The 24,184-nt window shown below is 40.6% G+C and overlaps 1 protein-coding gene across 1 annotated transcript in view; it reads left to right on the top strand.

Moving 5' to 3' along the window:
- The window catches only part of MICAL2 (microtubule associated monooxygenase, calponin and LIM domain containing 2), a 122,383-nt gene that overhangs the window by 94,057 nt on the left and 4,142 nt on the right, over positions 1 to 24,184 (top strand). Inside the window, exons 30-35 of the mRNA XM_085224101.1 lie at positions 3,261 to 3,358; positions 5,522 to 6,860; positions 14,385 to 14,482; positions 16,801 to 16,893; positions 17,936 to 18,029; positions 22,378 to 22,477. Coding sequence (XP_085080227.1) covers positions 3,261 to 3,358; positions 5,522 to 6,860; positions 14,385 to 14,482; positions 16,801 to 16,893; positions 17,936 to 18,029; positions 22,378 to 22,477 — 1,822 coding nt within the window. The remainder of the gene's footprint in view (positions 1 to 3,260; positions 3,359 to 5,521; positions 6,861 to 14,384; positions 14,483 to 16,800; positions 16,894 to 17,935; positions 18,030 to 22,377; positions 22,478 to 24,184) is intronic.

The raw sequence follows: 24,184 nt of genomic DNA, 5'->3' as shown, positions 1-24,184 counted from the left end.
GACTAAAACTCAATAGATATTTTATTTCCACTTTCTTGTCCTGAAAAGATCAAATTCTCCTTTTGTGTGATTGCTTCTGTCTTTATGACTAGTAAGGGAAGCCACACATCATTTATTTCTCCATGTCTAATTCACATTATGTCTCCTATTCATTTACCACTGTAGCACCTAGATAATAAAGTAACCAGCATTACTGGTTCTCTTCTGACAGTTCCGTATGATTTGGGCCGAACCTTCTCTGCCCATGGCACTCAAACAGGAACATGCTGAGTTCAGTAGCATCAGGTCTGTCTGCAATTCACCTCTGAATCTCAGGGCAGTCACTTCTTGCATCCAGGGCTATGTCTAAGCAGTCTTCCTTCTGGGCTGCCCAGCCCTCCCCAGTGAAACCACCGCTGCTTGTAGCAGGGCCAGCCAGCCGCCTCAGTGCAGCTCTTCTACCTGCAGGACTGGCAGGGAGCTGGGTGCATTTACCAACATCTCCTAAAACAATTCTGTCTGTTAGACTGGAGCGCTGACAACTTGAAGTATAAAACAGATAATATGCAGGTATCCACCGTGGGAAAAACTTTACATCTAAAAAAAAAAAAGAAAAAAAAAAAAAGGCAAGATACATCTCTCCTGTCCTGGCACCAGCTTCACAACAATGTCTGATACCTTCAGCTGCACATAAATGCTGCCACTACACACCTTGTGGTCCTTCTGGTGCCACATGTCTGGGATAGCTCATTAAATCTCAGCAGATGGCTCAGAGGACTACATCACGATCTGAAGAAGATAGTCCCACCAAGCTCAACATCCCTCCAAACAGGCTGTCCTCATAGAGGCAGCTTTGGCAAAAGGACAAACAGAAAAACCAGGATGGGGCTGCGTTCCCTAGGATTAACTGCACCTCTGAGGCACAGGGAAGGACTTGCTCTCTGAGAGCGATTCATTCATTAATTTTGATTCATTTTCAGCTTGTCAATAACTGTATTACCTAGGGTTGGGTTTTTTTTGCCAATTTTTTTTCCCGTTGTCTTATTAAAACATCTTGTGCCTCCGAAGGACTCTAGGGGGAGCCAGAAGTCTTTGAGAGGAAAGCTACAAGCTGCATGAATTTGTCTGAACTTCCAGTATGCTTTTAAAATGAGGTGTAAAGTACATTCCACATATACTGGGAATAGAATAAAGGCACTTTTTACTCTCTGGAGGAACACTGTAAGTCATAGTTTCTATATTTAATCCACTTAATATTTAGTTACAACAATTCATATGATCATCAGACACATTAAAGAGAAATCTGTCTCTTTCAGACTTACTTCCCAAAACACATATGTTTCATAAATAGCATGAGGTATGCCGCCAAGGAAAGGAAATTGGTGTCATTTCTATATTGGCCAAAGATTCAGGACAGGATATTACCTTTCAAAATCTGTAATCCCCATCTTGCATCCATAGACAGTGCTGCACTCTCATTTGTTATCTTGGTCACAGTGAGGAGCCTTTGTGCCAAGCAGATTTTTGTAATGCCCTAGAGACTGATTTATTTTTTTAAATCATGTTTTGAATGTTGAACTGCAAATGTAGGTTCAGCATGTCACTGGGAATAAGTCAATTATCTCTGCACAACAATGAGCTAAGACGTTGTGTGAAGTGATACTCTCACATGTACAGGCCCTGTCATTCACTAAAGCACCTCTGCAGGAGCTGCTATGGGAGGAGCTGCTGTCCCACGGAGCCCTGGGGCTGCAGAAAGGGGAAAAACTATTTCCTCTGTTATATGTGGTAATGGAAAAGCCAGGCTGGGGTGCAGTTTTTTTCTCCAATCTCACAAGCGTTGGGGAGACCCAGGGGAGGACATCCCCTGGCTAGGGCAAACCTAGGAACTGCCGGAAGATGTCCATCAATCTGCAGAGCTGAATGGGGCAGGAAGGTCACAGATCTGCAGATGTCCTGGGACATGTGGTGAAGGGAAAGGAAATCATGTTGTTAGTGGAAAGTAAGAACTGGGGTAGGATGAGATAGTCTGTGAATGTGAAAATGGAGGAGCCCAAGTTTTGTTGGTGTTTTTTTAGAACACCACTACTGGGCTCTGAATGTCTGAAATTATTTGAAAGGTCTGTTTCTCCTTTTTCTTTCCCCTTTTCCCCCTATCTAGAAAACTCATCTTGCAAAAAGATATAGCAAGACTGGCTGCAGATCAGAGTTGTGGTATCCTTTTTAATTGGGTGATAAAAGCTGGATTTGTCTCAGTTCAGCCCCTTGTTGCTGGTCTCTACAGGAGTGCTTTAATGAACTCCAGCTCACCATCTCTCTCACTTCTTGACTGAGCATTAACAACTTGCATCAAGATTGGGAACATACAAGTGAAACACCAAGAGGAAAGGAAATTTGGGCTCTTTCCCTATCTTCTGTTTTCTGAAGCCCATATGCAGGAACAGTATCCTGTGTGGTGTTTTTGCCCTGTTGTAGCTTTTAATTTCTGTGTAGGAGAACCAGTGTTTGCACCGGGAGCCTTTGTTTCAGAACTAATAGCTGGGTTTTTGGAGTTAATAATTCAACTATAAATATACTTGTCACGTCAAGACTTGACATGGTATTATCTTGGGTCAGGCTTACTTTTCTATCATCCCAAGGCTATTTATTATGTCCGTTTCTCACACACACAAATATTAGATCTGCTGACTCCATTCAGATGCAAGTTACTTACCTACTTCTTCTTCCAGTGATAGTTTTGGTTCCAGACCTTTGGAAATTAATTATTCTGCCTCATCCTAGAAGAGCCGGCATGCTGTCCTTTGGCCTGACTTAAGAGACTGAAGAATTTCTTCTGTACTTACTGCTTGTAGGTGATTGCCTTTCTCATGTCTCTTGTGTTCAGATGGCCATCCCTCTCAGAACTTACCTACTTTTCTTTGTTTCTCAGAACTAAACAAGGCTTCAGAAGTAGCTGGTTGTTTTGATTGTCTCTGTTTTGAATGTCTGAAAGCTCTTTTAAGTGCGCTGATTTTTATAAGAAAGTTTCCCATTACTCAAAAGCTGTTTCAGTTCATTCAGACAGAAAGTAGAAAAAGAAGGTTCGTTGGTGAAAATGTCAACATGTATTATGTATAGTGTGCACACATGCAAGAGAGGCTATAAACTTGATTACTGTAGGTCAGCTCTTCAGGGTACAAGTGTATCCAGATGACTAACTTTTTACTGTCATTCTTTAATTGTGAACTTTATTTAAGATAAAAATAATATAATACAAAGGTAAAAACGTGTGTCTTTGGCAGATTTCCCTCTACTGTCTAACAAGAAGCCTGGGCTATGCTGGAAGGACAGCTCAACCAGCTGTCAAAGCAATCCTGGAGAGGATCACCCCCAAGCACAGGTAAGAAGGAGAACAGAGCAGCACAAGCCTAACTACTCTTGGGACATGTTTGCTCTCAGCAGGCTGAGTGTCCTCTGCTATTTCAGATAGTTTTGGTCCTCACAGGCAGGAGCTAAAGTTGGAGTTATACTTTTGTTATACACAGGGAAAAGATTTTGATGCTCTGATTGATATAACCATACCCAAATCATGTGGCAAAGTCACTTTTTCTTCCTGTGTGTGTAAGACTTTGATTGTCCTGAGATTTGGATACAAATGTGTTATGTCAGCCAACACATAGGCGTCACAACTTGCCCTTCTCTCACAGCACATGACTTAGTTGCCACTGAGATTTGTTTTGTGCCACAATTTCCTCCCGAAGAGCAAACCCCAAATCTCTGATCCTCAGTACTTTGGAGCTGGCTGTTGGTCTGTGCACAGTCTCCTAGGTCTGGACAGGAAGTGGGTCTTCACATGGTGCATGTTACCAGCAGTGAGGGGGTAAGATGATATCACTCCCAGGTCACTTATATGTAACCTCCATTGCTGTATCTCTCTGCTGGGAGGCAGAGCTTATGTGGTGGGTTAGATCTGAGAACCACGGTAAGACACCAAGAAAGGACTTACATAGTGCTGGCCAGGGGAACCTAGCACTGGAAATTAGGGTATTTTAGTGTGGTATTTTAGCCCTTAGTGTGCCCATCTCTAATGTTTACTGTTGCATCCATTGGGCAGAAGATGCCTTTTCCTAATTTGCAGTAGGCATTTGTCTCCATACATCTCACAGCATCTTCATCTTACTTCATGTCTTAGGGTACACTTTGTATTTTCTGCTTTTTTTTTTTTTTTTAAAGGATGAGGAAAAGTGGGCCTGTTGCAAGTATGGCACTGCAGCAGCAGTAGTGACCAACAGTCCTAAGCAGAGCACAGTCAGTCCCCCTTGCAACTTGGAGCCAGGCCATGTCGTCTGTGTCCTAGCCTGATGTCCTTGCTCTTGGGTCAGAAGTGATTGGAATTGCTTGACCTCAGGCTCTGTATTACAAAAAAAAATCAAGTCTTCCACATCCGCAGTGCTAGCTGTATTCTGGTCTAGGACAATAGGGCCAGGAAGGAAATATTCCAGGAGAGCAGAGCAGCACATGCTGTCTGGTTGCTGTTCACAAGGAGGGGTGAGACCATGCTGCAGCTTCCACTCGCTATGCAGTACTTGAAAGCCTTTGTCTTGCTCTTATGAGAGAATTTAAGAAGGTGTTTATGTGTTTATTGTTGTTTATAACATTTTTTTCCTGAGATCCTGGCCAATGTTTATTTCAGTCATCAAACACAGCTGTAAAGTAGAGGGTAGTCACTGTTACCTTCCTATGTGTCTAGGAATTGAGAAGTCTGATTATTGGCTATACCCATGTGAATTTGGGAGTCTGGCACAGAACTGGAAACAGACATTAAATATTCTAGCCAATAGTTATCATACAGTATTGGGGATAAAATGCCCCACTTTTAAAAAGTTAAAAAATCTCTAGAGTTGTTCTTTTTGTAAAGTAGACACTTATTCTTGTTACTATTTACAGAAGATTTCAGTGCTTGGAATAATGAATTTAAGTCTTAACCAAAAGAAAAGTCATCATAAAAGAAAACTAATTGAATTGTTTAAACTACCATCTTACATTTTACAGTTATTTCTGGGTCGCTTCATCCATTACAACCTGCATTATGTGAGTATGCAGTATTATAAAAGCAGTTGGAGAGAATGGATTATGGCCGCATGTGCTTTCTGTAAATTCTAACATGATGCAACAGAAATGCACACAGGAGAATAGAGCAGATTCACTTTTGGTTATTTTCTCATATTTAGGTCTCTTTCTTTCCAAGAAAAACATTAAAGGCAATTCATAAAGAGATGGCAGATTCTTAGTATGAGTTACATTATTTGTAGGCTATTAAATCTTCCAGTAGAGCATTAGTTCTCCACTCTTAGAGAAATATTATTCTTTTATGGAAAAAAAAACCTTTTTTTCTTAGTTTATTGCCATTTACATGTGTTCGTGAATGGATGTACACAGTAAACATGAAAATTAATTTCTAGTATTAAGTTAAGATTGAAATTGATTACAGTATTACATAAAAGATGCACTAAACTGTGTTTATTTCCACTGGCACAATTATATTTTTTCATGCATTTAACAGTTGGCTTCTTACAAGAAACCACCAGAAGTTACGAGGGGACATGTCAAACCCTACAGCCCTGAATTTCAAAGAAAAGCCAGAGAGAGGCCTCGAGATGTCCATCCCCACGTGCCTCGTTGTCCATTTCAGAGCAAGGTCAAAGGTTCTCCACAGATCTCTCCTGGGAATGGGGCATGGGCTGCTGGTTTTTCTGAGCGTGAAGATATAGATGGTGACACTGGGACATATACAGGCCAGGGCTGGAATGAAGTAAAAAAGAATTATACCTCTGAATCAGAAGATTTTAATAGGAATACAAAAGTGATGTCATCTCTGCATCTGAAAGAAAAAGATGAGAAAAATACAAGGCACCCAGAAGAAAAGCTTGAGCAAGAGCTAAAGGAAGCAAAAAAAAGGCTGGTTCTTTGCATAGAACAGCAAGCCATATGTGATTCAAATGAGGTGTACTTAGGTGGAACCACACTGCAGTGTCAAAACAAAAAAATGCTGGGGATTTCAAAGGAGAAGGATACTGAATGGAGAAGAGGTGTTTTCAAGTCACCTGGTTGTCCTGTGCCTCTCTTATTTGTAGATGATGTGCCACCAGCTTTGCCAGCTGGCATAGAAGATGCTTCGAGGAGTCCAGATAAAACTGCTAAGGAGCATTCAGCTGGCCGGCCAAAATCACCACTGAGGCTCATTGCCAATGTGATCAGGAGGTCCATTTTGGAACCTCTAACTTCATCTCCAGAAGGACTAAAGCAGGATTCAGACAGCAAAACCAGAGCCTCTTCAGAACAAGCTTTCTTCAGCTTCCCTAGTATTCGTGGCCATAGGAACACTAACAACAACAGAGCAAGTAACAGTCAGCCACAGGAGCTTCAAGTAGGGAAGCAGGCAGGAGAACATTTAGGATATGGGAGCCTTCTCTCAAGTTCTTCTCAGTTTTCTGCCAGCTTTGAAGAGAGATCTCCAAGTGGTTACACTAAGGATGTGTCCTTCCCAGTCTACAGTCCTCACAGCAGGCCTTCCAAGACCCCTAGTATACCTCAGAAACCAACTTGCACTAGGATGGAGGATGTCCCAGGACTCCTAGAAAAGTTCACTTTTAATGAAACTCCTTCAGTGGCTTCCAGGGATGATGTATTAATATGTAATGAAAAGTACCCTCTTGCTTCATCTCAGGAACCCTGGAACACCCCTAAGGACAGTCTGCATGACTCTGCACAGAAGGGTAGTCTTTCACTCTTTGAGAGACTAAGAAGTAAGATCTGTGAAAGAGAAGGAAATTTCTTCATGTCATCTCTGCCTTTCATGAAGGACCATTCTGCAGAAGACAGGCTACGTTATCCTTCCACAGGTGAGAAACTGAGTGGGATTATTTATTCCTAGCACTTTTTATAAGATTGATCTGTTGTCATGTTTTATGTTTCTTTTATAGTTACTGTCTACATAGGAAGGCTTAATAAATCTTCCTTAAGGTTTTGGAGTTGTTTCTGGTTTAAAGCTGTTGCCAGAAGTAAGGTGAATACGCAAGCAGTGCACAGCATGCTGGACCCATGTTTGCTTACTTCAGATGTATTTGAGACAGGAAAACATGCTGAAGTAGGAGCAGTAGAGCAGAATGGGATGGTATGCAGAGCAGTTGCTGTCATGACACTGAGTGCAGTGTGGAGTATGTTTGGTATCTTCTCCATGAGAAGCTCAGGTACTGAAACAATTGGGCTGCAGTAAGAAGCTTTGCTGCAGATGTCCCTTCAATCCTGCTTACCATCACAGTGACCAATCTGTAGGCATGCTTTTGGGAGCGTTGTGATGTCATTAATATCCCCCACTCCTTTTCTTGAGAGGAGATAGCACCTGTTGCTAACCTCCATGCAATTCCAGCCCAACTAACAACAGCTTATCAGTGCCCTTATCGTCTGCACTCACCCAGCACAGGGACACAAGAGACGCACACCATAGGGTGTAGCTCAAGTGCCAATTTAATGCTGTGCAACAACTACTTATATACCTTGATACGCGACCGCCCCATGAAACTGTGACCCGTCAAGTACCACCCAGAACCACCCCCTGTAACTACCACCCACCTTAACCCAAGTACCACCCACACCACCTTACTGACCTGCTATGACCTGTTTGCAAGTCTACTTGGGCAGTTATTAAAAGGCATCTATTTTCATGTTTGCTTGCAAGAGAAAGCTTAATATTAAAACTGCAGATAAGGTTAAGAAATATTGATGTCAGACCAAGAACAACTGGTGTAATCTGAGCGTAGGCTGAGAAAGAATTAAGTGCAACACACAGTAAGATATAAAATGAGGTAGGAGAGATACACCTGCCTTTTTCCAAAATCCATCTTTCCAACAGCCCACTGCAGAAGGCTGCAGTTATGTAACTCCATAACCTGTTGAATTTTATTGGCATTCTTACTTGTGTCTTATTTTATGAAATTGTAACCCAGATTGAGCATGAAAATAATGATCTGTATGTAAAATAATACTTGTACAAGTAATGGAGACTGTGTAAAGTTGCTGAAATGTTCCCCTTGAGCTGCCAGATCCCCTTTGTGATACTCACTGAAATTGACAGAATAACTTGGGCTCTCATTCCTGGACTTTTAGATCAGAGTCTTGGAGCCTCCTTATCTTGCAACTTGCAAAACCACACTTTCCCATTAAGCCAGAGGATGTGTTAAGGGCTGCCCTGAGGCCACAAAGTATTGGTGCTATTCACACGTGTCACCCTATGGCCTTAAATGAAAAGCTTTTTCTGAATCTGTACCAAGTCATCACCTGTAGACTAAGCCAAGTTGACTTGTTCTTAACTAAATATATTACAGCAACTGATACATTCAATTCCTACAAGAATGGAAAAGATTCTTGTTAGGTTTGAACAATACTGTACTTTATTTGCATTTTTAAAATTTTGAAGACATGATGATTTAATAATGTGCTGCATTCTTCTTCTGTGCAAGCCGAAAGAGGAATCATTAAATTATTAGTCACTGAACATGGGCATTGCGAATTCAATTCAGAAGAAAAAAATGCAGCTTGGATCTAGCCATTTGCCCAGTAATCTGGCATCTTCAACATTTCAACACTGCAGCCCCTTGAACTTATTCAAACATTCATATTTTGGGAAAATCAAATTAGTAGAGAGCCAAGTGCTTGCTCTCTGAAATGTAGTTTGCCTCATCCTGGCACTTGTCTGAGGCCCAGGCTTGGCAAACTTCAGTCATGAACTGCCGATGAGTTTGTTATGTTACAAATCTTGATTTTTATTTTTACAGTTTACCATTGATCTTAGAAAATTTATTTTCTTTAAAAGAAAAAAAAAATACAGCACCTTTCAAGGAACAGTTTAATGAGACTTGGCTTGTATTCCTCTTGGTTCTTTGCAGTAGTGTTTTTCTGTCTTATTCAGGGCCAGACAGTCTTGTTCTGTGCAAGTATGCTGGGGGTCTTTCACTACTCTGCTGATTTCTCTCTCGATGGGATGTTGGTTGTGGAGGCAAAGAATGAGCTGAGTAATAAAAGTCACTGGGATTGAGATGAGACTGGAGAAGCTCATTGAAGAGAAATCCACTGAGGATTATCCAAGTGTGTAGAAACCATGTTCAGTTCAGAGAGCTCCTGAACTGAAAACGTGCTTGAAGGCTGGGTGAGTTATTAAGGGGACAAATCACACATGACTGCCCAGTGTTTATGGTGCTTTTTTAGACATCCACTGTTGGAGGGAGACGAGAAGGACCTTCAGTCCCATTCCACACAATTACTTCTATGTTATGTTGCTCATCTTTCCCTATGCCTTATCTGTTACTTCATCTGCAAATACATGTCCAGATGTCTTCCTTGTGCAGTTGACTTCTGCATTTCAGACTCAGATGTCTGTCCAATCTAAAACTGTATTCCTACCTTCTGTCATCTCCTGCCAACTGTTCAGCCACCAACTGAAACTCAACATGATGAAAAAGACAGCAGCAGATTGCCTGTCATTCAAGCTTATTCCTGAAGTTACATATTCCATATGAGTAATCTCAGCTTCTTATCCAGAGTTGATTTAAAGTCTTTCTGGCTAACACTTTCTTTCTGTTTTATGAGAGTTATTTCTCCTTACTAAAGTAGTGGGAATTCATGGACTGATTTCAGTGAGAAATTGTTTTTTAAAAAAAATCCTATTTGAATACACAGGTGTCCCCAAACAGCCAGGTGTTCTAATTTGATCAATAAAACCGGTCAGTCTGGTGGCTAACTGATCTCATTTAAGCCCACTTGCCCTTTTGAAACTTAAAGAAAAATAACAGCCAAAGACCTGTTTTACTTATAGGTATTAAAAATCTTTAATACCACAAAAACAACAACAAAACAGCTTAGAGAGAACCAGAACAAGTCAGTTTGTATGACAGAAGTGCAGTTACTATAGCATCTGCCTTCTCTTGGTGATGGCTGTATGCAGTAGCCAACTGTCAGGTATGTTTGCAGTGAGATACAGGGTTTAGGTAGGAGTTGCATGAAAACATTTTTAGAATTGTCCTTCAGAGTAGATGAGAGTTATTGCAACTCAATTTATGGCTGTTTGTTGTTTACATGGCTGATTTAATTAAGCAGAATTACTGGTTCAACTGATTAACAAAAAAAACTAAATATATTATGAACTCACTTTGCTATTTTTTGTGCACTTTTAGGTTGAAAAGGGATTATTTGCAAATAGTCTTGTGCACAGTTCCTATTATTGCATCTTTGTACAACTGAAAATGTTTGCAATATTTGTGTCAGCTAGGACACTCTTATTTCAGTGATTTCATATTTTAGAGAATGCTAGAAGATTAAATTACATGTCTGAGATCCCAATAAAAATCTCTGGAAAAGCAGAGGTCTGGAGCCAAATCGCCCTTGATTTCTTCTTGCCTTTCTTTCATCTCCTACCTGATGCAAATTCCTATCTGGCTTGGGACACCACTGCCCTAGGAGATGTGTCCTTTTGCTTTTCTCTTCTGTAAAACACTGAAGTACTCAAGGGCCATGATTAACTCCTATAACCTTATAAAAATATGCAAATCCTGGACATTTACATAGGAAGCCGACAGATTAATGTAACATTATAAAAATTCTGCTATAAAAATAGTTCCTGTTTCAAGAATTTCGGTGTAGTTAAACCACAGTCATTAGTGTGACACAAAATTCTTCCAGGAAGCAGAGGTGAGCTGTGATATGCATAATTTCTGCAGTGGGACTTCCTCTGTAAATCTCCAGGATGGTCAGTAGTCAGCTTCCTCCTCCTACTGAAGCTGTAACTTTCTCAACATGTCTTTATGACACTTCCCTCTCCAGAGAACCTCAGGTTTTCAGAAAAACCAGTAGCCTGGATATTGAGAGGGATTTGCAAAAGTACTGTACATGAGTCCACATGTTCCTACTGAATGCAGTGAGGGTTTTCCTACTGATGGCATCCAGCACCAGGGTCCTTAGGCCAAAACAAAGTATCTTTGAGACTCACCCTTAGATTACCAAGCTATAATGTACTGGCTGTAGAAGAAATTGTAGCTTTACAGACATAGTTCATCTTGTATCTTACTACATGCATACATGAGGATGTCAAATCCCAGTATCAAGAACTGCAGACTTTCTCCAGCTTTCTACTCTGAGATGTATTCTGTGTAGCTGTTAGAACCAATTACAATTAATAATAGTAACAATTAATGGTGACTTCCCTGTGACTTGACAGCTGTATATTAGGCATGCTGGTAATGTCTTTTGATGGCACTCCTATTAGTTACTGTTAAATATAAGGCGAGAAAGATTTAATAAAAATTTCAGAAACATATGTTCCTTTCCTCTCTAATGAAGAATTAATAAGATAGCTCACTGTTCTTGCCCATCCAAAGACATGTTAGCTGGGAAGGAAAAGCTCTAGTATAACATAGATTAATTTGGAAGGGAGGGAGATGGTTGAGTTCTTGAGAAATAAGGAAAGAATAACTCCTATTTTGAAGAAATGAAATGGAGGAAGAAAGAAAGACAAGAATAGTTGAGTCAGTATTTGGAAAACATGTATGTCATTGAGAGCTTCTCAGTGGCTAGCAAGCCTTAAGGCTGGGGGTACGTGAGGAGTCGGGAGCAGCCACTGCCCCCCCTTCCCCTCCTCTTTATCTAGTGAGGATGTATCAAGCTGTAGCCCAATATGTAGTATGAATTTGAAGAGAGTATTTGAAGTATTTGAAGAAAGAAATTACTTGTATCTAACTTAACTATGTCAATTCTAAATTTCAAATTTAAATGAGCAATTAATGTAAAATCCCGAAGTAGAACATTGCCTGGAAATTCCTGGTCTAAATTCCCACAGCTGGCAGCAAAATTTTCCACCCCTCTGGAAAAAAGGTAAATGGAAAGCTTAATGCTCAGGCATCTATAGTAGAATAGGTAGATGCTGTAATGCAGAACACTGGTTTCTTCAAAATTAGAATGATTTTTTTCTAGTTCTGCATAAAGCAGTTTGTTCATTGAAGTATTTTCTTACTATGCTCGTTATTATTGTCTTGAAGTTGAAATCAGGACAATTTCAAGTATGTTTTTTCTGCTCTTTCCTGGAAGAAAGAAGCCAAGCAAAAATAGTTGAGGTGGACACAGAGTGGCTGTCTGCCTCTTCACTGCTGGAAGTAAGGCACTGTTTCACTAACTCTATACCCCAAAATGTGGCAGTGCCATGCATCTGAAAGCCAAAACTTGCCTTCCTTACTCCAGTTTTTTCACTATTCGCTGTGTGTTTATGGGATGTCTCTCTGGAGCACCAAGGTTTTCAGTTTTCCATGTTGTATTAGTGGAGAACTTCGGTGATGTGAAATATGCGCGCAGTGCATGTGGCAGAAGCCATAACCCAACACACACAACTCAGGCTATGGGACAGTGTGTATGAGTGAGTTCCCAGGGCTCACCTTCCTGGAGAATTTGCAGGTGGAGAACTCCCTGGCAGCTGCTTCTGGTGGCCACTGACTCCCAAGACTCTGGATGCAGCATCCCTTCACAGGCTGTTTAGCTGTTTTGGAGCAGCTTAAATAGCTTTTCTCTGCAGAACAAAGTGCTGACACATGGTTCTCTTAGCTGACAGGCATTGACATGGCTGTGGATGTGAATTTATTCCATGTCCTCATGCTCATGAGATAACTCTTGCTGAAGGTCCTTGGAGATGTCAGCAATCCTCTCTCCATTCCAGAAAGACACACACCTGAGGAGGGGCAGGTGCCTCTGGTATATTTCAGCAGTCTATTTTTTCTCTAGACTTTGTAACACTGCTTAAATTATTGATGTTGCTCAAAGAGAAGGGCATGGAGAAGCCATCGCTTATTCCCAGAGCAGGGAGAAGAAAGGGAGCGTGTAATTGCTTGTATGGCCAGCTCTCCCAGGGCTCCCCAGAAGGTTTGCCCATTGCATATTATGGAATTTGATTTCACCCTCAGTGTGACTGCAGGATAGCTACTGTGCTTGTTTGGTTGTACAAGGAAATGCAAGATAGGTGAATTAACTCCTCAAAAGAAATAGTGAATGCAATACTGCCCATGCCTTCCTCTGTCTCCTGCACTGGCAAGGCTGGCTGTCCCTGCTGTCCTGCCAAAAAGCCCTTGAGCTTGCAGCTCCACTGAATGCAAGGACTGGGTGCTTCCAAAAATGAAATGTTTGGGGGAAATATCAGAATTTTTGTCTCAAATTACTTGGATTTGCTCTAATTGCTTTACCTCCTGGGATGAACATGTTTCTTGGCTCCAGATTTTAAATCGGGATTTGAGACAAAAATGCCGTCTCAGGACCAAGATGAAGGAGAAGGCAAAAGAAAGAAGAAGCATTCCCACTTAACGAGTGGGAAGTGATTTTAATCTGAATGCAACTTGCACATAGAAAGCTAACTGTTACCTAGAAGATAAAAATAAATAAATAAATGCTGGCTTTAAATAATGCAGTTTCCAAGATGTTGCCCAGCTGTTAATCATTAACCCTGTAGCAGGTTGAATTGTAGAGACAGATGTTCCAAAAGCAATTTTATTTTCTTAAATAAAGAGAATGAAGCTATGAATTGGACAAATTAAGAAGAAATTCAAATATTTACACCCAGTTGAAACAAGATGCTGGGAAAACAGGCATTATAAAATTGCTGCAATTAAATGTAATTTAATTTGTAATTCTGAAAGCATGCTTCCTCTAAAGGCAGCCTTTGAGTTTTCCTTATGAAATGCATTGTTGTGATGTATGGATTTTCCTGACTTATTATGGCATTTTAATCAACAGTTCAATGATGTGATAATATTCCTAAAGCACAAAAATAAGTGACGTTTGTTTAGACATAATTAATTAAATATTTATGTTGCATGAGGCTGTGTGATAAAGCCTTGTTCTCATAGTCCATTTGCTTCTGATTACATTTGTGATTTTTTTCTATGACCAGACATTCTGACGCCAACTATTTTACACTGAGCAGATGTCATGTAGTAAAAATGGGTGCCAGATGCTACAAGCCACATAAGGGTAATTTGTTTAAGAGCTGGCTCAGACTTTTTGCATTCAATTACACTGTATAGTGAGCCTTACACAATCATTTGGGTAATATGGCTAACTTCAGATATGCATTTTAATGAATGTTGAATGCATTCAGAACAGCATGCTATGAGGAGAGGGCTCAAGGAATTAATTTATTTGTCCACAATACCTAAAAAAAAAAAAAAAAAAGCCAGACAGGGTTTTTGACAGTGACCAAAATCCAATTAACGCAGTGAGCCAAATTTCCAAATTGCTCTGGGTGCTGCTGATTAGGACCTGGGGCAGGTGCAAAGTGTCTGTATATGTTAAAGAACTGTATTTTTTGCCTCTTTAATGGCTTTGTTCCCTCTTCTTAGGATGTGAACTTCCACCTGTCAGGAAACAGACCACTGAGTATTTTACTTCTTCCTCTGATGAAGATGAATTTGAATTTAAGCCTTCATTAACATATAAGGTAACCTTTTCTTTGAAGCAAAAATGCATTTCTTCAGTTGGAATATATTTAACATTCATATGACTTTGTTCTAAAGCACTCCACAATTTCTTTAAATGGGGATTGGAACATTTTATCAGCGAGGGTTACATGCCATGGATGTAAAATACACTAAAACTGTGACAGATGAACATGAAAATTTCTTTCTCCTCCTTGAATCTGTAATTCCCCCAGGTTACACCAGTATTGATGGAGAAGGTCTTAATTGGACAAACAGACATGGTTAACTGAAACCACTTTGAAGCAGTATTCGTAAGTGGCTTTAATATGTAGCCCGACAAGCAAACCATTGAAAAAATTAAACCAAACAGATGCGGATTTCCCGTGGGGAAATACAACTTCATTTGTGAGGCAATACAGGCAGATTGCATGAAAAGCTCTATGTTTACCTTAATCAGCATGGCTACATGAGCTGGAAAGTCACACCCAGACCACGTGCATGGAAAGGACATGCTGTACACTGGCATCTCCCAGCCCTAACACAGCTCTTGTGTCTTCCTGGAGCAATGGATTTAAATCTTCAGTGAATTCTTGATACCCAACTCTGATCTGAAGAAGCAGCTTTTATTGCCTGAGTAGCTCATCAGATAAACATTTAACTTTTTTCTGCAGAGGGAATATAAGTAAGTGGAAGTAATAGTGTAAGGTGGCCCTTTGATTTGTTGCCTTTTGAGGGCAAAAGGAGAGAATCGACTCTGGAGGAAGCAATGCAGAGCAAAATGCAGCAGTGTTTGGCTGCATATCCCACCAGTGATGCTGGGTAAGGATGCACTGAGAAGATGCAGAAACCCTGAAGCAAAGCAGATTTTGGAAAAGTTATCAACAAATGTAGGAGCAACCATCGTTTAAACTTTCTGTTATCCTGGAGCACCTTCAGTTCATTTTTAAGAGAAGACCTTCAGATATGAAATATTTCATGGCACATAGGCATTTTCAGTTCTCTTCCTCATACCACTGTTGCCCACTTTCCCCACAGTTTGTCTGGCACTGTGAGGCAGCATGGAAGTCCCCCAGCTCTCATTCTCTTGCCCACAGTAGTCTGCTCAGGACAGTGACGTTGGGGAAATGGGCTTTGACATGTGGCCAAGTCTTTCAGCTGCTTAGCTGTGAGATACCCTACAAACAGTGACCTTTAATAAAATTGATTGTTTAAAATACCAGTTACTTAGAAGCATGGGAGGAAAAAGGAGTGATAATCAATATTAAGACTTCTCAAGCTCACATGTTTAAAAAAAAAAAAAAAAAAAAAGGAAGAAATTCTGCTGTGTTTCTATAAACTAAAGGAGTGCTACAGGGAAGATGGTATTTAATAAGGCAATATGATGGTGAATTAAATAAAACACACACACACACACCAAAAAAAAAAAAAAAAAAAAGGAGAAGGAGAGAGACAGGAGAGACAGGAGAAAACTGAATAGGAACAACTTCCCAGGTTGCAGTGTTAGATGCACACTATCCACTCACCTTGTCTCTCTAAGTTACCTCCAAGTACCTCTGTTTATCCAGTGCCACTATTTATCACTGATAAAACTTTGTGAAAAAAATGCTAGTGGCTTCCTGGCCTGTTAGTTTTTCAGCCATCTTGTCTACTGTGCTCATATACCCTGTCTACTCCTGACTGAGAAAACCACAGCCTTGAAGCACTTTCAGAGAGTTTAGACCAAGAGCAAGGTGAAGCATTTCCCCAGCAGCCTTGCAGTGCCTGCTCTCTTCCCACTTTCAATTGCACTGCACAGGTGTGAGGTACAATCAAACCAGCTAGATTTTGGAAGACCCGTTTCTACATGTAACGCTCACTGGAACCATCAAAGATAACATTCACACCTCAGGCTGAATTTTCTACTCCAGCAGTGGGGTTGAGTTTTCTTATTCTGGTGCTTCTCACTGCCTGTGCCTGGCTTCTCCCTCAGGCACATAATGTCTGCACACGCCATAGGCAATGCTGCTTTGTGTACAGTCCTCCCTATCATTTGAACCTTTCTATTGGTAAAGACACTTCATGCTTGGTGTTGCAGAGGACTCTGTAAAGTTTCAAAGCTCATGTAGAGAAGCTTGAATATATTCCCTACACAAACATTTTCATTTCAGTGAGGTTGCCCAAGCAACTTACAGTGCCTTACTTTGCTTTGTGCAGGGCAGTTGGATTAGACAATCTCCAGAGACCTCTCTGAATCTTAGTGATACTGTGATTCTAGGAAAGGCTTGTGGAAGCATTTAGTGGCATACTTGTACTTTGATTGTTTGTTGTTGTGTTGGTGTTGTTTTTTTCCCTTTTCTAGGTTAAAAGATCTCTTAGAAGGAGAAGAAAACTGGAGAAGGAGACAAAACAGTTGATTAAACAAGAGGAGCTGAAAAGACTTCACAAAGCACAGGTGACAGTGTAGCTCACAAATGGACATTTTTCTCCCAGGAGTGCTTGGCAAGGATGGGTAGAAAATATCTCCTCTGCACCCTTACTCTTCACTAGAGCTCACTGACTACCACACTGAAATCCACCCAAAATATCAGGTGCAGTAAGATTCATGTGGCAGGACCTCACACCTCTGTGTGACAAGTCCAAGTGTGCCCCAGCAGATTGTCACAGCTTTGTAATTATGCATAAGTGCATGAAAAGGAGCACTAGTGACTGGCAATAGCAGTAGAACACATTTAATTTGAAGGACAGAGAGAGAAAAAGGAAATGTCATCTTCTGAGAAAGCAAGGAGCTCAGCCATCATCCTGCCATACTACCAGGACTCTGGTAAAATAGAGCAAGGGTTTTTGTACTCTCTGCCTTAGAGGTGAAAGCGAACATTTTAATTTATTAATTGATTTTTTTAAACACTGGTGCTAGGTCACTTCAGTTTATTCAGGCCCTGAAAAACAATCATATTTGTTGAAGTCAGAGTTCTACATCATCCTTGTTGTATTACAATAACAAGTGGATGGTTTTGGATGGATCCATGTATCTAACCTAAAGAAAAGAACAATTATGTTATCATTTTTATTTTGGCAGATGTAAATGATCCCAAAGTAAAATTATTTTCTTTTACTGCTTTATGGAAGTAATCAAGTTCAAACATTTTGAACTGTCTTTCTTGTTTGCTAGGCTGTTCTGAGGGTTGGGTTTGGTATGCCCTAGCACAGCCTGAAGTGGAAACTTCAGTCTTATAATGGTGTTTTGTGTCCGTTATCCATAAGGTACCTCTGAAAATACCTGCAGTATACTGGGTTCTTTTAGTATCTGAGATACTTATCTAGCCATATTTCCGTGTGGATAGTGGAATTGTTAAATTGCTTAGGCGCCAAATATACTTGATGAGTTTGCATATCCCATGACTCCTCAGAAATCTCTTCTCTAACCGCTGAGGCTATCTTATGTCTCTGAATTCTTAAGCTATGTCTGCAAATTTTATATCTTTTCAATTTCACAGGCAATCCAGCGCCAACTAGAAGAACTGGAGGAAAGACAGAGAGCACTGGAGGTTCTTGGTGTTCAGTTGGAGAGAGAACTCAGAGGAGAATCCGGTAAATGAAGGAGTGTTTGTTCTTGATAATTTTGGGTTTTGGTTGTTTTCTCTGTTGTTTCTTGGTTTGTTCGTTTTAAGAAGGGACTTTTTTGGGTTTTTTTTTGTCATAGAATTCAGTGCAAAATTTTAAATGAAATATGCAAGGAGAGAAATCCTTATTTACCCCTTTCCTCAAACTCTGTTAGCTCAAGCACCCTTTAGCTGAGCTCTGTACATTCTTTTGGTTATCTTAGATTTAGAAATATTTGCTTTGCTGTTGAGCATTCCCTCCCAGCACCCTACTCCCATTTTTATATATATGTTTTTTTAAGTCCCATCTTGAGCTTAGTTTCTTCTCTGGGAAGGAACCAGTGCAGTTTCCAGGAGCTCTGTCTTAGTTACCAACCTGACAATAGTCCTCACCTGGTAACAGAATCCTGGTACATGAAATGCCATTAATGCAATTAAGGTGATGACCATGGTATAGCAACAGTAGCCTGCAGTCCCACCACTCCAAATAGGTGAAAGATAATAGGAACATCATCCTGCATGAGACTTTCACTTGCCTGAACCAACAGTGCCAGGTGTCCTGAAACATAGTGCTCTACCAGTGCTCCCCCAGCATTGGCAGGGTGAAGCTGGGGAAACCTTCTGCGGCAGGGTGGGACAGGACAAAAGCGGATGAGGGAAAGATTTGTGTGTGTAAGTGGCTTCAGGGGAGCTTTTATTTCTGTGCCAAAAGGGTTCTGGGGAGCAGACACCCAATTGAAAGCATCTGTTTATCTTTGTTTTAGAAAGGTGAACCTTAAGCTTTTGGGGCATGCAGTTACGCAACGCTGGATATATTTTGGCACCTGACCTTGTCATCTTAGTTAGGAAACCTAGCAAAACCTCTACACACCGGATGTTCTAATGTCATATTTTTTAGCAGCTATTGCCCTTATTCTAACACCAAACTGTCCAGTTTAACAAGAGTATTTTATGTTTATTAGCAACTTTCTATAACTGATAGTTCTTATTTATTTCAAATGTTATTTAAAAGGCTAGAAACTATTTATTTTTCTTAAGCAAAAATACTACAGTTTATCAAATAGCACCCAATGTTTCTCATCTGTGAGAAACATTCCTAAGAAGACTGTGAGGTCTGGTATATTAGCTTTGTTCTTTACTATTGATTTCAGTGAGAGTGGCTGGTTTGGAAGCTATCAAAAATACGAGGAACTAGCTCTTGGGATAGATGCAGAGTACTGGGATGGATGGCCTAGAGCTAACTCTTGTTTTGCTGTTTTGACAATCACATTTCCTAAAGAAGGCTATCTGCCAAGAGATCGATGCTTCTCATTCTCTTCCCATCCTCAGTAATTGGATTGCCCTCATTAAGGTGAAAGTAGTATTTTTTCTCCCTGTTGATTGTTTGCATATAGGTGGCCAGTTACAAATAGGGCAGATACTGAAACGTAGGATGTTACTGTCTCTCAGTAACTCTTCTGGTGCAAAAGCATGAAGCTGTAAGTTTCCCAAACAAAATGTAAGTGCTTTGTCACTTGAATTATAACATATGTGTAATGATGCAGGAATCAGTGAGTTCAGTGTTCCATTCGACCTTCTTAAAAATAATGGGCATTATTGTTTAATGAATGACCAGTGTTTATTAGGTTAAGTTGTATTTAAGCAGGTCTGTGCTTATGTAATTCAAGTGGTTTAATAGGTATTATTAAGGTGATTAGAAAACGATCACGGTTCAGCAATAATATTGAGCTGGAAAGGTTGTGAATAGCCAAATTTAGAGAAAGGCCTGCAAACACTGGTCTTCAGTGACATTTACGCAACTCTCCTTTAATAATTCCGTAGGCAGAGGATGAATAGCCCCTTTGTTAGCTGGGGTTATTCATTAGCTCCTCAGCTGAATTAGAAGAGAACATGCGTGGGTGTGAAACAACTGCCATGAAGACTGATGAGCAAAATAAGGCTGTCATGATCTTCTAATTGTAGTGACAATCCATGCTTTTTTTTTTTTTTTTTTTTTAAGAAAGAAAGAATATCAATTCTGAGTATTTTTCATGGCCACTATTCCCTTTATTCTGATTCTAAATACAGAATAATAAATAATTAATGTATCACTGCTTTGTTTTCCATTGACATTTGTGGAGGCTTATAGAGATCTTTTGCCTACAAGAAAATACAGAAATAAAAATCCCCAAGCACGTTTTCCATTGAAATTAGCATAACCAATCAATTGACTAAAAAAATCATGAGGAATGGTGGTAAAGAAGAAAATCTGTATAGACAGAACATGGAAAAAAAAATCCAACTCTGATTTGGAATGTGAGCAAACATTGCACATGTGTGGACCATTTTTGATTTCATAAGCATCTATCCAAGGTTTCTCTGAACTTCCAACAAAATCAAAAGAAATCAGCTGAAAATCTCTGTGATTAAGGAATATGAGGTTTAGAAGTTCATAGGGAGGAGCAACTTGCAAATCCTATGTTGTATGTGTAACACAGAGACAACCTAGCATTGCTTTGTGGATAAAGGCTTGATGGTAAAAGGTAGCCACAGCCTACTCTCAAAAGCAATGAACACTGAAATGGCTACAATGTAATGAGAAGAATATTCAGTTTTCAAATGGGATCAAATGGGTTACAATAGATTTGGACAAACCAGAAGGAAAATTTTGCTTTAACAATGCTGTAACAAAAAGCCATCATGGCTAACAAAACAAATTCTCTAACCTTTAAAAAAAAAGATCTGTCTTGCTACCTTGTGTTGAACCTGTAAGGAGCTACCATTAACATGTCCCTACAAGAACTGCTCTGGCAGTCACTCTAAGAAGAAATTTTTATCATCATTTGCTGTCCTGAAAGACCCAGTAGAAACACATTCTTTACTGCCAATTTTTTATGGAGTTGGGCAGAGATCAGGCCAACTTTTCACTTTCCTGTTGCTTTATCCTTTTGTTTCATGGTACCTTCAGACTGGGGTCAAATCCCAATGTGAAATCACCAAACACTGTGGTAGCCAGCATGACTCCTGACCTTGGCGAAGGGGCGCACACACTTATGATGCTCCCACAGGCTGACCTGGGCTCTCTGAGATGACAGTGCCTGCCTATAGTTCTTCATCAGCACAGGAATCATGTAGAAAGGTGGCTGGGTGCTTCTGTTTTGTGGGGAAAAAATAGGGTGAAAAACGTGAAGTGAGGAGCATGTTAAAAAGAACCTCAAGAAAAATAAATAACTAAAATAAATAAAACAAATTCCTCTCAATAAGGTGGATAGCATCAGCTTGATTAGGAGTGTCATTGGACTTAGATATTCTCTTGGCAGGCTTGACTGAGGAATACTGCTGGTAAAATCAGCTTACCTGCTCATTTGCAGATAGGTTTGCAAAGGAAAAGGAGAGCAGTATGTAAGCAGGAATCCATTTCTGATTAACACAGGTAGGGAAGTTACTTACCATCTCCTCTCATCATTATATCCTGCTAATGCAGCAAATGCTCGCTCCAAGAAGATTGGATGAATATGAAGGTGGATGTCTGGGGAGGGCCATATGAAAGGGCACGTGCCCTGCACCACACTCTGACCTGCCACTGGAAAACTCCAGGGGTTCTTCCTTGCCAAAGATTTTTTACAGGCTACATTTTAGAGCAGTAAAGGCTCAAATGGTGGAGGAGGAATCTGTGCTGCTCTTTAGTAAAATGGCCTCAGTCTGTGCACTCTCTGGGAGATAAACCATCCCTTCTTACATGTATGCACAGTGTCAACCAGTAATGACTTAACTCCAATTGTTACAAAACCACCCCAAAGTAATAGATCTTTCTGGTGCCACAATCCTTCCTGACAACTGAAGCAAATGCAGATTTAGCAAATGAATGAAAATATGTAGGGAACCTGATGGTGCTTGTGCTGCCCACTGGAAGCAGGGACTCAGGTGATACATGCCAACAAATTCATCTTAATCTGATCATGTTAGTGGGATATCTGTTTATATAAACAGATCCGAAGTCTGCTATTAACAAAGAAACTATATTATCAAAGATAGAACTAAAGGAAAGCGAGTGACTATTTGGGGGGAGAAAAAAGAAAAATCTATTGAAAGAAAAAACTTGATTTCCAAACAAACAATGTTTTTAAATCTAACGCATCTTTAATTGCAATAAACTACAGCACTCAAACAACCATAAACAGGTGTATTATATATATAATGTCTGGACATTACCTATGTAAATTGCATAGAGAAGAAAAATAAATCTGCTTTGGGGCTCATCTAGCCTTACAAATGAGGATTATTTAAAGTGACCTCAAGTGGCAAGAGCATTAGAAGGAAGCCCAGTAATGCATATTCACATTTGCTATTTTAAACAGTTTCAGGCACACAGGATGAAACTCAGTTGCTTCATGAATGGTTTGAACTGGTCCTGGAGAAGAATAAATTAATGCGTTACGAGTCTGAGCTCTTGATTGTGTAAGTAAGAATGAACACTAATGCAAAAGATGCAGAGGGGAGACAGAAACTTGTACTCATAGGACATCTGAACATGTTGCTGTGAGATGGAGTTTGGAACTGTCATGGAATGAACATACTTAGAGTACAGGCTGTTTTGAATGCAAACCTCCAGCTGAGCCCTCCTCATCGTTTCCTTCTCACAGTGCTTCAATTTATTTCATTCCTATAGGATACTCAAAAAAGCTACAGCACACATAGTCTGTCTTTATGCAACATGGATCTCATGAACACTTAGGCACTTTCTCTTGTATAAGAAAAATAGTCTGACAAGTGTATCTCACAAGAGAAAGATCAAAGAATTCAGTACTGAGATGAAACAAGTACATACACCAAGCCAATAACAGCTGCCTCGTGCTGCTGTTTGTAGTTGATGGAAACAATATTGGCTGTAGCTCCTTCATCTCTCATCCTCTGCAACATGCTCAGCAGATAGCTGTAGGTGGCTCCCAGATATTTTCTCCACTATTTCTGGATGATGTGGGAAGGCATTTAGAGCTGCAGTAGTCATTATTCATTCTGGCTGGACTCTGTTTGTGGGAAGGCTCAAGCTTGTCCAGAATTATTATATTAGTACAATCAAAAAGCTTTGAAATAGCTGGTTAAAGCCCTGAGTGCTGCATTGTAGGAAGGAGCTTAATCCAGTGCATAAAGCAAAAGGTGGTAATAGTACTTCTATCATTGTTGTGCACAGGCAATAGTTTTAGCCCTGACTGCCCATGAGGAGAAAATACAGAATCACAGAATCACAGAATTGTAGGGGTTGGAAGGGACCTCTAGAGATCATCGAGACCAACCCTCCTGCCAAAGCAGGTTCCCTACACCAGGTCACACAGGCGTCCAGGCGAGACTTGAATATCTCCAGAGAAGGAGATTCCACAACCTCCCTGGGCAGCCTGTTCAGTGCTCCGTCACCCTCACCATGAAGAAGTTCTTACACACCCTTACACGTCTTACAGACGCCCAGGTCCCTCTCTGCAGAGCTCCTCTCCAGCAGCTCATCCCCCAGCCTGTATTGGTGCATGCAATTATTCCTCCCTAGGTGTAAGACCCTACACTTGCTTTTGTTGAACCTCATCCGGTTTCTTACTGCCCAGCTCTCCAGCCTGTTCAGGTCTTGCTGAATGGCAGCACAGCCTTCAGGCGTGTCAGCCAATCCTCCCAACTTCGTATCATCAGCAAACTTGCTGAGGGTGGCCACTATCCCCTCATCAAGGTCATTGATGAAGATGTTGAACAAGACTGGACCCAGCACAGACCCCTGGGGGACACCACTGGTTACAGGTCTCCAGCCAGACTCTGCACCACCAATGACGACCCTCTGCGCTCTGCCAGTCAGCCAGTTCTCAACCCACCTCACTGTCCACTCATTTATCCCACATTTCCTCAGCTTTGTTATAAGGATGTCGTGGGAGACAGTATCAAATGCCTTTCTAAAATCAAGGTAGATTATATCTACCGCTCTTCCCCCATCCACCCAGCATGTGACAGCATCATAGAAGGCCACCAAGTTGGTCGAGCACGACCTCCCCTTGGTGAACCCATGCTGACTACTCCTGATAACCTCCTTTTCTCCCAGTTGTCTGGAGATGGTATCCAGCACAAGCTGTTCCATCACCTTTCCAGAGACGGAGGTGAGGCTGAATAAACTGATACTGAATAAACAGA

This window comes from Meleagris gallopavo, chromosome 5, assembly GCF_905368555.1.
Source record: "Meleagris gallopavo chromosome 5, MGAL_WU_HG_1.1, whole genome shotgun sequence".
NCBI lineage: Eukaryota > Metazoa > Chordata > Aves > Galliformes > Phasianidae > Meleagris > Meleagris gallopavo.
This window is presented reverse-complemented; position numbering and strand designations above follow the sequence as displayed.